Source organism: Struthio camelus, chromosome 10 (genome assembly GCF_040807025.1).
Source record: "Struthio camelus isolate bStrCam1 chromosome 10, bStrCam1.hap1, whole genome shotgun sequence".
NCBI lineage: Eukaryota > Metazoa > Chordata > Aves > Struthioniformes > Struthionidae > Struthio > Struthio camelus.
This window is the reverse complement of record NC_090951.1, coordinates 21,163,371-21,176,670: the sequence shown is the minus strand read 5'-3', so window position 1 is coordinate 21,176,670 and position 13,300 is coordinate 21,163,371. Positions and strand designations below refer to the sequence as shown.

Here is a 13,300-nt window from a genome sequence, read left to right as displayed (position 1 = left end):
CAGCAGAGATCCAGCCCAAGTTGTTTGTTCTCTGCTGTGGTGACAAATGAATGCGGATGAGATGTTCAAGGTTTTGTTTTGATTTGGAGGATTCCCCTGCCTCCTTTCTAGAAATAGGTACTAGAAGAAGAGCAGCAGCATTCCCCAGGTGGAGTGAATGCAGTGGCTCAGAGCTCTGCTCCTTTTGGTCTCCTCCTAGTAGTGATAAACAACATGGTTAGTAGGAAATAATTGAAGGTGTGTGACTTTGAAGGCCTATAATCCCTGATCTGGAAACCCTGAAGTTAGTGTACTTGAAGAGCAGTGGCATAGAATCACCTTTTTCACAAAATTTAAGTTTAAAGTTCTGTTGCAGTTAGAATTTCTAGTTTTCCTGGTATTCCACATTAGAATTTCTAATTTTAAAACAAACTCTTCCAGAGATAGCAATTTTGAAATCTTTTTGTATCTTTATACCTTTTATCTCTGAAGTAAGAGATGCAAATTAATAAGGTAATTCTATTATTAATGATTTTTTTTTTTTTTTTTTAATCTTACAGGAACTTGCCACTGGCTATTGCAGTGTCTATGCCAATTGTGACTGTTATCTATATTATGACTAATATAGCTTATTATTCAGTGCTGGATGTTAATGCTGTTCTTTCTAGTGATGCTGTGGCAGTGGTAAGTTGACTCTGTAGCATTTTGCTATATTATCACTTTTCAGGGATGCATTTACTTTTGAGAAACAAAACAGGAAAAATTCTTAGTTCCTTATACTAATTCACTGAATACAGGACCAAACAGCTCATCCTAAATAACAATCTTAAATAGGAAAATAACTAATGAATTTATGTATAATATAATATCAGGTTTATTAAAATAGGCGCAGATCCAACCTCTTAATGTATTTTGCAAAGAAGCTAACTAGACTTGTTAGCTTTGTGTTGATTGTACTGAGACTGCTTAATACTTAATCCTGTTCTCTGTTACTTCATGCTACAGCTCAACAAAGTGAGGTGGTACTCTGAACAGTGTTGCATTGAGCTAGGTTGTATTGATCCAATCTTTGGTATAAAGTGTATCTGTAAATGGATGTGTTGCAGCTGAGTTAGGACAAAGTTTAGCTCTGTGTCACTCATCTTAATAACTTGAACCACTCTCTTCCCAGCATTGCGTTAATTCCAACAACTTTTAACATTTTAAAATTCATGATTTCTGTATACAGGTGGCAGTTGGAATCCACTTAAAACATTTAAGATACTTAAAGTGAAAGCTGGTCAAAGCATGTTTTTTATATATATAAGCTAATCATTGAACAAAGGTGAAGGGTTCCCCCCCCCCCCATAGAAAATTAATTGGACAGTTCTGGTTACTGTATATCAACATATGCTAAGGTATAACAAAGCCGCCAGGAATATTTATTTCTGTTGTAGGCTGTTATCCCCCCCATAGTGGCTTTTGTTATATGGAGTACCTGCCAGTGATTCATAACGGTATTTTAAATTTTTGTTCAGAATTAACTAATCCAGGCAAAACTAAAAGCCAATACACAGGTCACTGTCCATGCTGGTTTTTCAGTACTGATGTCTGTAAAGCAGTACACTACTGTTTGTTTTTTCCTGACAGGGACTTGGAAAATACATTCATTTGAGAGCAGTGAAATGCTCCATACCCTGCTTGTCCCCTGGCAGTATATTGTGCCTACTCTATTGCTCCTGCTTTTTGTCCTCATGGAGGTTTATGTGGCCGCGTGGTGAAACAGGATCAGGAAAACTGATCCACCTTGGGGTAAAGATTCACTGTTTGGCCTCTCTGATCTTTATGGCTGTACAGAGCAGGTGGTTTTGCTGCAGCAGGAAATGGTGGCCAGGTAAAGGGAGGCATAGGGGGTGCCTGAACCTTACTGCGGATGTGAAACTCGAGACTAATTTCTTTGTGGTTTTATGCACGCTTCATTTAGTTTTTATTTGACTTAGTTCTTGATCAAAAGCAGCATTATGTTCATTTGCATGTGTGTGTTTACATTTGTGTATGTATATACGCACGCAATATAACTTTATGTGAAATTGCGGTACTCAAAACTGGACCAGTCTGGTTTCCTCTGTAGTATGGCATGCATCTGGACCTGGAGGAGAAAAAAGGAAAGCCTAACAGCGGCAAAAAGGCTTCAGTCAATCTAATTGTATGCAGTGATATTGGGCGAAGAGAATACTACTTATGAAAAATATTATTTGAGATTCCCAAAGCTATCAAGGGATTTACATCTAGTGCTAATTTTAACTTATCTGAATGAATGACTTTGGAATTCTAAAGCTGTACTTCTGTAGCAGATCTCAGGATTGCCAAATACTTGCACTTAAAAGTTTAACTAATGTTTTATCTAAAGGCATTTTTGCTGAGACACCTCATCAGCTGGCAGACGATGTTCTGCTGATTGCCACTGCTTTTATCCCTTTTCCGATGAAAAGGTGAAAGTTCAGCTGAAGTTTAGTACTTCGCACATGACTCATGAAAGATTCCTGATATGAATCTAATTATCCAGTTTTCTGAGACAGCCTTCAGGCTTGATCCGCTGCTAGATTCGTGAGTAGTGTGGGCCGGTAGGAGGATTTCTGTCGAGCAGAACAGTTGATGCTGAGGACCTGACACCCGTGCTATACAAATTTCAGGAGTATTTTATCTGGGACTAAGTCTAATGTGGTGGTCCCATGGACTGAATGCTTATTAGCAACTGGAGCGCGGCAGAGGTGCTCTTGGAGTGCATCTGCTAGTTCAGCATCATCTGAAAGGAACTGAGACCTCTAAGCAATGTGAACTGAAGAGCAGCAAGTGGTGACTATCAGGAGATTTGCTTCCGAAGTGCGCTTCTGATCCAAACAAGAACACTTGTGTAACGTTCCCGTAGATTTCTAGTAAATAGACAAAAAAGCTAGCAATTACAATAGTCTGTATTTGAAAACCCTCCTATGATGCAGAGATTTAAAAATCTTCATTCATGATGAAGAAAGTTTTTCCTGAGTGGTAGAAGGGAATTTTATCTTCACTGGAATTTTTATTAAGACTTAGGGCATTGTGGTCAGTGGATGAATGAAACATAGAGAAGAGCATGAAGCCAATCCAAAAACTCACCTGATGAAAATAAGCCACTTCAGTCTGCTCGTGTATGCTCGTGAATTCTATGCGCATTGTAAGATGCAGGTTGCTGTAGTTTCCTTATTGTCTTCTAAGTAGTTGTAGGATGAAAATGACAATAATGAATTTTTAAAGAAGCAGCAATAATATTGCTGCATTTCAAAGCCTTTTGTGTAATAAAGAAACAACCAAATTTAAGCTCTCCCTGTTGCTATTTTGGGAGGGGATGGAGTATCTTCTGTTCACTTCAGTCAAGAGGTCTTGAAATGGAAAAGGGAAAAAAACAAAAACAAAAAGCCTTACCACTTCCAGTTTTTAAAAGAGGGTAAAAGTTACAAGTAGAAGAAATGCTAGCAAGAGCGTGTCTTTGCATATCACCTTGCATGTTGTTTTCAGTCGTAGCTAGAAGTCAGAAAACAGCCTTACCGAGGGTTGGTATGAAAAGAAATGATAAAATATCCTTCCTTTCACCCCAGTATTGGCCTCTTTTGAGGCACAGTGCTGGTGTCAGGACTAAGAAACCCAGTTTCTTAAGCACTTTTTTATTGTCTTTGAAGTAATACTGCAACAGCTAGCCTAGAACTTCTGCAAATGCTTTTCAGATGTTTGCTGATCATGGAGAAAGCACTTCCTTTTTCAGAACTGTGAACTACCGAAAGGAGTCTCTGACTTCTGTTTTAGCTCCTTTTGGAAACCGTTACACCTCCTACTGTTAAGTTTTATACGTATGAAGCAGTTGCTCTGTAGCATGAACACAGTTCAATAAAAAGGGGGGAAAAAAAGCAGAACTTCTATTCACCTTCCCTGTCAGTGAACCACTCTGTTTGCATCTGCTGAGAACTGTTGTATTTTTTACTTGTGAAGAGGGCAGCTGGCTCCCCGAGCAGTTGATCTTTTTGGTCTACTTCATCCTCCAACAGGAAAGAGCATAATAGCTGCGAGCAGAGAGCTTGTTACCTGCTTCCTGTGTGTGGTCATGTCTGTTTTTCCTTTTATGGTTGATTGAGTTCATACAGTGGGTGGTATTTGGCATCTCACTTCCATTACTATAAAAAGCTAAAAATGGATGTCAGTCACCGACTGGAGCAAGCAGTTGGTTGCCCTGCACAGGTGGCTGTCGTCTTTCTTGGTGCTGCACAGCTTAGTCTGGTCTGCTCTGTTTCTAAACAGACCTGCTTTTCTTAGACATGTCCTCTCTGATGAAGCAGGAATGTGGGAGGCTGTCTCCTAGCTATTTTCTTCTTCTTTGGTTTATAGTTGAACAAATTATGAAATTAACTTTCTTCCCAGTGAATTCAGCTGGAATTTCTAGGTTACTCTTAGATCTTTGGATACTACTTCTCTCTGTTCATTTGGCTGGTCACTGGCTGCTTTTCTGAAGAAGAAAATGTGCTTATCTTGAGCCGCCAGGATCATGACCACCACCTTTGGTTGCACTGACACCTTCCAATAAGACTCCTTTGAAAGAAATGCACGTTCTGTCCCTTACAGTGGACAAACTCTTCATTAGAGACAGGCAGTTGTGGGCCATCGCTTTCAGAGAAGGTCAGTTCAGTAAGTCGGTTGCCCTCTTTCTTGGAGCTCGCCAGCATTCACTACCATGCAGAACTCCTTCTGCCAGTTACAGTAAGAATTCTCTGACTTTGGAGGCAAAGTAAAGAGTTGAGCCAGCCCTGGAAAGAGTACTACGTAACATTTTTAATATCAGAACAGTAAGAGACTTTGGAAAACATTGGACCCTTAGATTGCTAAGAACAGGATAGACACTAGAGTTGATCTAGGTCAAGTATCTTCACAACCAGAGGGTTGACCCAAACTAAACGGTTTCACTGTTGGAGTTTAGCATGTGTATTTTGAATGTGGAGCTTAAAAAAAAGAGATGCCTGTCTACGTGCAGTAGAAGTGCAATATATTAATGCAGTAGAGTAGAGCAGGTTTTTCTTGTTTTGAGATCTTACTGAGTGACCTAAAGATGAATTTCATGCTGAATCTTGCACTGCGTTTGGTACTTTTACTGGAAATACCTTTGCTTAGAGGGGGAAATTTAAGGGAGAATTATCCCTGTGTAAAGTTAGAATCCATCAACAGGATGGCAGTCTAGACAAGAGTTAAAGGAGACCTGAACAGTTTTCTCAAATTGCTTTCTATTGCACCTTTGCAATTTTCCTGGCTCGATTTTCAACTGATGTTTGAATTTTCCGTTGATGTTCACTCTCACTCCTTATACAAATACGATCTATGGCAATGGAAGAAAACTTCATGGACTCGGTTAGTCAGCTTCCTGATTGCCATAAATCAGTGTTTCTTTGTTTCTTTTAGGAAGTAGCTCCTCGAGCTAAAAGTCGAGAAAGCAGACTATAGTTGTGACTAGCAAACCTTTCTGTGATTTAGGAGCTGCATGTATGCCCTGCTTCAAGGGAAAAGTTAATAGAGAATGAATCGTGCTTCCTAGGGATTAGTCAGGTATCACTTGCATATCCTAGAAGTCAGCAGGTACAGTGGTAAGGGGATGAGAATGTCATAGAACGGAGCCTGGAGAAGCTCACGTGTGTGGTAGGATCTTGAAATGAGGTATATAAACGGACTCTGTAGATGTCTTTTAAGCCTTCCTAGAACAAGTACCTCATCATCTTTGGCTGTAGTTTTATGTATGTTTCTGATTTATATTAGACTACATTCTCTTTGCATTTATCTGTTTGATCGATACTGTTCATCTGTTTGATCAATCCTCTTTTAGCGTGTTGTCAGCATAACAGCCTCGTTCCATGTGCTCTCGTTGTAGTCTGGCATTTTTCTGGTGCCTCTAAGCGCGCTTTTCCTGTGCAACTAAGTTTGAAACAGTTCTCATCTTGTGATTTCCTAAAATAAATGTGGGTCTTTCTAATTGTCTGGTGTGCCTGAATTACTGGATGTGAGACAGTATCCTCTGCGTTTTGTTGTGGCAATTCTTTATCTGGGGTAATTCCTGCTGCTTCCAGTTTAATTTGTTTGTACGAAACTGTTGCTTGGATCTTTTTTTTAAAAAAAAAAAAAAAAAAAAGCGTTTTTGCAAACTGTTTCAATATTACTAGCTGATGATCATGAAATCAAACTAACAAAATAAAAATAAAAGGTAGTAAATCAGCCATTCATATCTTGAAACAAAGCTGTGATTTAGTTGTTTGTTGTTCTTCTGGGAGTAACCTGCAACACTCTAGTCATGAAGAAGTGAGGACAATTCAACTGCAAGGTGCATGGCTGGAGCTCCTTACTTCTCTCTTCGTTATTATTCCCTGTTGATGATTTGGGGAAAAAAAAACAGAACTAAGGGAAACAATTCCAAGGGCACGTCTTTCTACAGTGTCTGTGTGTGCATACATGTATACCTTACCTGTCCTGCGGAGGGGAGGGCATAAAAGGACTTGGCCTGTAATTGGAAGTGCTGTATAAGCCACTTAATTCTTTTACTGTTTCCTAACTGTTAGAAGCAGTGATAGTTCAAGCCTGGACTACAGGACATGTCAGACTGCAGCTGAGATGACAATTTAATCTCTTAATCCTTCTTGCTCTTTAGACTTTCTCAGAAGAAACCTGAGAAGAAATCCATTCTCATAGTGGTGGCTTTCTCCTGTTTTGGTGGACTAAATGCTTCTGCTATAGCTGCCTCCAGGTAGGCTCCTCTGTCATCCTCCACATATCCCTGCAAATGCTCTATTCTTTCCCCTGTTGCGAGGTCTTTTTTTTTTTTTTTTTTTTTTTTTTAAATAATTGCACTTCACTACTCCCAGAAGTAGTGGTAGTTAAGGAGGAACTGGTCAGATGCTCAGTTCAGAGCCCCAGACTAGCTCGTTTGTGGAGGATCCATGATTGTATGATTATGGTTTTAGCAGAAAGCAACCACTAACTCTTCTCCCTCCCCCTTTTTATCCTCTTCGTACAGTGCATGTAGTCTGTGTGCGTGATAACTTGATTGCTTTTTGTATTTTTTCTCTGCCCGTCTTTCTTATGCAAAATAACCCTCTTACACATGCACACAGAGTTGAATGCTTTTTGGGGCCACTTTTACTTACACTTTGGTAACACTTTCTGCGAGAAACACTATAGAGATCTTTGTTTCTTGGCATCTGTTAAAATGGGAATGTACGTACTCCGAAAGGTAAAAATGTGTTTTTTGTCTCAGTAGTAATACAAAAGCTTGGCAAATTCTTATGTTGGAAGTAAGAGTGATACCTTGTCAGAAAACACCTGCATAGATGCTTGGATCTGTACTTGTCGTGTTAAGCTAGTGAATATCACTTGGAAGTTTAACCAAACTTCAGGTATGTGTCAACTGAACAGCTTTGTTTTGCTGAAAGATTTTTTTAAACAGATCTACTTGGCAGACCAAACTGAACTTCCTAGGTCATCCTAAATTAAAATACTCTTTGTCTTATCTCACTTAAGTAGAAGTTACGCTCTTGAAGTTAATGCTCCGCTCCTTGCTCTCTCAAGAATCCCAACTGCAGTATTATTAAAAAGTTCATCTAACTAAAAGGCTATTCTTTCTGTCGAAGAGGCTGACTAGTACAGATCTACAGAAAATAATTATTTAGACTTTGAGCTGGGCCAGCAGTTGTAACATACCCTGTAGCCACAAGCCTGCATCTGGAACACCTTGATTCTGTAACATCTTCATCTGTGTGTAATTTCTGGAAGTGACATAACTGCCTGAACTCTTTTCTGGATTTTACTCTCATGTGACTGACTGCCATTTTCTAGGATGTGTGAAACAACTTTAGGACATCTTAGAAAGATAAGATCTGCATTACTGGATAGAGTTGGCCTTTGAGTTAGTTCAGAATCTGGCATTCCACACTGGCCCGCTACTAGATGTTTCAAAAGGAAATGGAAGATGCTTACAAGGGACGAACAATAACCTGGCTTCCGGGGAAAGAGATATTCCAAATGATTTATCAGCTGATATGCGTTCTACAGCGTAAGATTACATCCTTATGTTTTCCCTCTCTTCTTTAACCTTAGCTGATTAATATTACTTATCTAAATGCTTATCCTGCGGACAACCTTACTAACCATCTTAATTCTCTAACGCCTTGTTGAAGTGAGTTCTGTATCTTACCTTTGCTTATTAAAAAAGGAATCCTCTAGCAGTTTTATAGTTGGTGTCTAGTAATTTTGCTTGCTGTTTGGCTTCAGAAGTAAGGCAGTCCAGGTTTAAATCTTCCTTTAGGATGTTGTAACAGTTGCCTAATAGAATTTGCATCTCCTCCTCGTTCTCACTTGCTCTGGACAAATTGTCAAAACTCTTGCACTGGATCATTATGAATTACATTCTGCTTTGGGAGACCAGTTTTCTCAGAGCTGCTTTTATTTCAAATCCAATAAGGATGTGAGAGAAGCACTATGGCTTCTAGTAATTATTTATTCTTAGGCAGCAGAAATCTTTTATGTACAGTAATGTAAATTATTAGATTTTTTTTTTTCCAGTTTCAATGGACTGGAAATGGGCATTACATGGTATATAGAACACAATTCCTATGGCATGGTCTTTTGCTAAATGGATGTTCTGGTGTCTGCATGAAATTGAATTCATACATGGTTTAGTTCTTCCATTTATACTTCTGTTAGTTTTTATACTTCTGTTAGTTTTTATAATTTCTATGGGAATTTGTGCACTTGTTCTTTGTGTGTGTGTGTGTGTTCTTCTCGTCTGTTGAAGCTCCACTATGAGGGAAGCTACACTAATGCATGTAAACCATCTAAAACAGTTCGGGCGCTGGGAGGGAAAGGTGCTTTTATAAGAATCAGGATGACTAATGGAGTTGCTGCATTAACTGTGAACCTCTTTGCAAGGTTCCTCTTGAAATGATTATGGACTCTTGCATTGGCCTTTAGCAGCAGGAAATCCTATCTGCCTTTACTGAGGCTAAACTAAATTGCCTGCAAGGATGGAATAATTTTTTTATTTTTATTGTAGATGATAGTGTGCAGCTAAGCAGAGTTGGATTCTGACCCTTAAACTATGTAATGTGCTGAACAAAGCACTCTGTCAACCCAGAAAAGGATGGGAAACTTAAAATGGGCAAGCTTCTGTTTTATGGCAGTGAAACTTCTGCGACTTGCAGCTAGAAGATTGAAACTACGTGCAGGGTTTTGCTCATAAAAATCACTTGTTTCACAAAAAGTCAATGTATTTAGGCTTTTTTGGCCTACCAGAACATTTAGCGAACAGATCATACTGCACTAGTTTTGGTGATCTTGTTCCAGGGTTAATTAAATCAAAGTTTGTCCGCCTTTAAATCCAGATAGCTTTGTATGCTACAAATAAAGGTCATTTCTTGTTCCAGGGTTAATTAAATCAAAGTTTATCTGCCTTTAAATCCAGATAGCTTTGTGTGCTACAAATGAAGGCCAGTTTTGAATATCGGTCCCCTTTGACTGAACTTCTTAGTTCAGAAATCTTAAGATGAAGTACAGTGGTTTAAAGGGGAGGCCCGGGATTGTTAAAATAGCTGTCGTGGTTAAAAGCTGATTTGAAGAAGACTTTCGTAATAGAAAAGACAGACCTGTACAAAGCTGAACTAGTATGTATGCTTTAATGATTAAGGGTCACCATGTTCTTGAAAATGATAAAGCAGAGGAGAGCTGAGAAAGTGACTTAGAGAAAAGTTCATAAAAAGATTTAGGTGACTGCTGCCTGCTGAGATGTAAAATGTTTATTGTGTATATTCTAAAATCTATGTGGTTTGCAAAATCTATGTGGTTTGCAGAAACAGTGTTATCAATTTCAGGTGAACACCATTTATCTGTAAGTAAAAATAGGTACCTTTCTATAAATAGTGATTTAGTGCTGTCTAATGCAGACACCATCCCTTTGCTACCGTGACTGTTAGTTTGCTTCAGAAAGAGAAATCGTGGAGGTAACTTAGCTATTAGCAAATAACATGGGGATAGGAAGGCTTTTTGCCCCTCTCTGAACACAGCACTAGCAGATTTTTGCTTAACTTCAAACATGTTAAAGGTACAATGTTCAGACTGAGAGACAAGATTTTCAACAGCTGTCAGTCTTCGTGTACTGAATTTCTTGATTTTTTTTTTTGAGTGTTCTTATGCTTGATATTGTAAGAATCCATCTTCTTTCCCCCACCCAGGAGGCTAAACAGAATTGACCAGGACAATATCTTGTGAATTATTATGTACTTGCATTATATTTCTCAGGTCACTGGCAATTAATGACTCTTACTACTTACTGTGAAACTTTAATGTTCCTGGCTTCTTGGTTCAGAGCTTTGTTGTGAAAAGTCACCACAGTGGCCTGCAGTATTGTCTAGCAATAGTAACAAATGAGTTGGACTATCTGATAAAGCACTTACTGTGTTGGTTGCCATGTCTTGTTGTGAGAGTACCCAAAGGACCTGCTAGTGGTGCTCACGGGTGGGGAAGAAAGAGGTTGTGTAGGAAAACCAAGTAGAGAGATGGCAAGAAGAGTGTCCATAAACAGTAGGTCTGATAATGGCTATGTTTGTCATTTGCAATATGAGACTTCCCTTTTAGGATACCTAATCATATTTTTATCTTTAGACTTACCTTTATTGATTTTTGACAATCAGTATGTTATACTAGAATGCTGCAGTGAAGTTGGATAATGTATCAGGATGGGTGAGAAAATTCTAAGAGCACTTGGTTTTCCTTTTTGGGCATTATTTTTGTGAACAGAAAATGCAAGGTCAAGTACTTTACTGAAGTAGTTTGTACTTGCTTGGAATCTATAAGTAGATTTAAAAAAAAAAAGAAAAGCTGTGTGCTTTTCTGGTGTGGCATCATGGAATGTCCCTACTATACTGTTATTTTTCCATACAAACTTAAAACAGTATTTATTTCATTGTTTTATGTATGCTTTGTTGCAGATATTTTAATGTTCCCTTTCTTCTTCTTTTTTTTTTTTCCTTCCCCTCTTTCATTAGACGTTTGCTGACCAGGTATTTGGTATCTTCAGCTGGACGATTCCCATTGCTGTAGCCTTTTCTTGTTTTGGTGGACTTAATGCTTCAATTCTAGCATCATCAAGGTAGTGAATCTCTCTGTTTGACAAATGTTCATAAGTATTCTCATAAAATGTATTACTATTACACATACCTATTATAAGAGTGGCAAATTGACTTTCATGTCAGGACCTATAATGAGTAGCCACAATAAAATAATAGACCTAAATAAACCTCTGTTTGTGTGTACATATGCCCTTAACATCACCTTGCTTGCCCAAAAGTTTCTTAGTTGTATGCAGAGTATAATGAAGGATGAAAGGGATGTTGACTGTGAGGTGAGCCCTCATACCTTCTGATTACTTGAATTGAATTATTTTCCATTTCATTAGATTCAGTAACTCTGGCTAGTTCTTACTTTTAGAAATATTTACTGGAAATTTATTGTCTTTTTTAATCTTAACATCTCTTTAAGTTTTTGCGTTTTTTTTTTTTTTTTTCCTCACCCAAGTAAAAGGTTTTAAAGGTACTAGTGCTACTAAACTGCCGTCATAAAGCTTAGGATACAGCATAGAATTTTTTCCTCTAAGCAATGATTATGCGTGTGACTAGTGCAAGTCTTGAATGGATTTTATCAGACATTTTAACATCCTCCCTGTCCATTGAATGTATGCACAATGTATTTGAACTGAAAACAAATGTGAACACGATCCGGTAAAGTAGCCAATATAGAACAATATACAATTGATAGTGAAATAGTAGGTTTGTTTTTTTGAGCATGTGACTGAGTGAGCTCTTCTTTTGAGACCTGATAAACTCTTGGTTGTTCTTGAAAACTATTCTGCTATGAAGTAGAATGTTTTCAGGGCTGCTAGCTTTTAGAATTTTTTTAACAGTAGAAATCTATTTCAGTCACTGTAGAAACTTTCTATTTTACCTGTAGCATTGTTTTCTAAAAATAGATGTTAATAACAAGATGTTTTCAAAAGCTTATATATCTTTTAATGATTATATTACAGTATACCTTTATAAGCAGGGTTGAATACGTGTTCTGGTATAAAGGATGGAAATTCCCTGGTATAAATATTGATTTTGACTGGTATTGCTGTTTTCTTTCTCTGTATGCGTTTGCTCTCACCTATAGCCTTAAGATTTGTTTCTGATTTCCCCTGCCCTCTTCCCTCAGGCTATTTTTTGTAGGATCTCGAGAAGGTCACCTTCCTGATCTGTTGTCTATGATCCACATACAGAGGTTCACACCTGTGCCAGCACTGCTCTTCAATGTAAGATATTACAGTTTTTCTTTTCAGCTGTTCAGGTATGACTTTATGAATTGCCTAAAGGAAATTTGTGTTTTTCCATAAGCTGGAGTGAGAGGGCAGAGGAAATTCTGTTCAATCACAGAATCACAGAATCGCCAAGGTTGGAAGGGACCTCTGGAGATTATCTAGTCCAACCTCCCTGCTCAAGCAGGGTCCTCTAGAGCGCATTGCCCAGGATCACATCCAGGCGGGTTTTGAATATCTCCAGGGAAGGAGACTCCACTACCTCTCTGGGCAACTTATGCCACTGCTCAGTCACCCTCACAGGAAAGAACTTTTTCCTCGTGCTCAGGTGGAACTGTCTGTGTTTCAGTTTATGCCTGTTGTCCTGTGGCTGGGCACCATGGAGAAAAGTCTGGCCCCCTCCTCTCGATGCCTTCCCTTCAGACACTTGTACACATTGATCAGATCCCCTCTCAGTCTTCTCTTCTCTAGGCTAAACAGGCCCAGCTCTTGCAGCCTTTCTTCATAGGAGAGGTGCTCCAGTCCCCTCATCATCTTCGTAGCCCTCCGCTGGACTCTCTCCAGCAGTGCCATGTCTCTCTTGGACTGGGGAGCCCAGAACTGGACACAGGACTCCAGATGTGGCTTCACCAGGGCTGAGGAGAGGGGCAGGATCACCTCCCTCCACCTGCTGGCAACACTCTGCCTAATGCACCCCAGGAGACCATTGGCCTTCTTGGCCACAAGGCCACACTCCTGGCTCATGCTTAACTTGTCCACCAGGACACCCAGGTCCTTCTCGGCAGAGCTGCTTTCCAGCAGGTCAACCCCAACCTATGTCACTATCACATGGTAACAGCCTCTGGAGAGTTTCATTGTCTCTATGCATGAATACTCTCCCTAACTACACAGAGAGTTGAAATTGAATTAAAATGATCAAATTATTCTGCTGGGCTACTGTCA

The 13,300-nt window shown here is 39.1% G+C and overlaps 1 protein-coding gene across 6 annotated transcripts in view; it reads left to right on the top strand.

Moving 5' to 3' along the window:
- Positions 1-13,300, top strand: part of SLC7A6 (solute carrier family 7 member 6) — a 33,185-nt gene that overhangs the window by 15,629 nt on the left and 4,256 nt on the right. For all 6 annotated transcript variants that reach the window (XR_011143337.1, XM_068956269.1, XM_068956270.1 and 3 more), the window contains 3 exons: positions 540-663; positions 11,055-11,158; positions 12,259-12,355. Coding sequence is in view for 5 of the 6 variants with exons in the window: in XM_068956269.1 (XP_068812370.1) it covers positions 540-663; positions 11,055-11,158; positions 12,259-12,355 (325 nt within the window). In the remaining variant the exon portion in view is untranslated. The remainder of the gene's footprint in view (positions 1-539; positions 664-11,054; positions 11,159-12,258; positions 12,356-13,300) is intronic.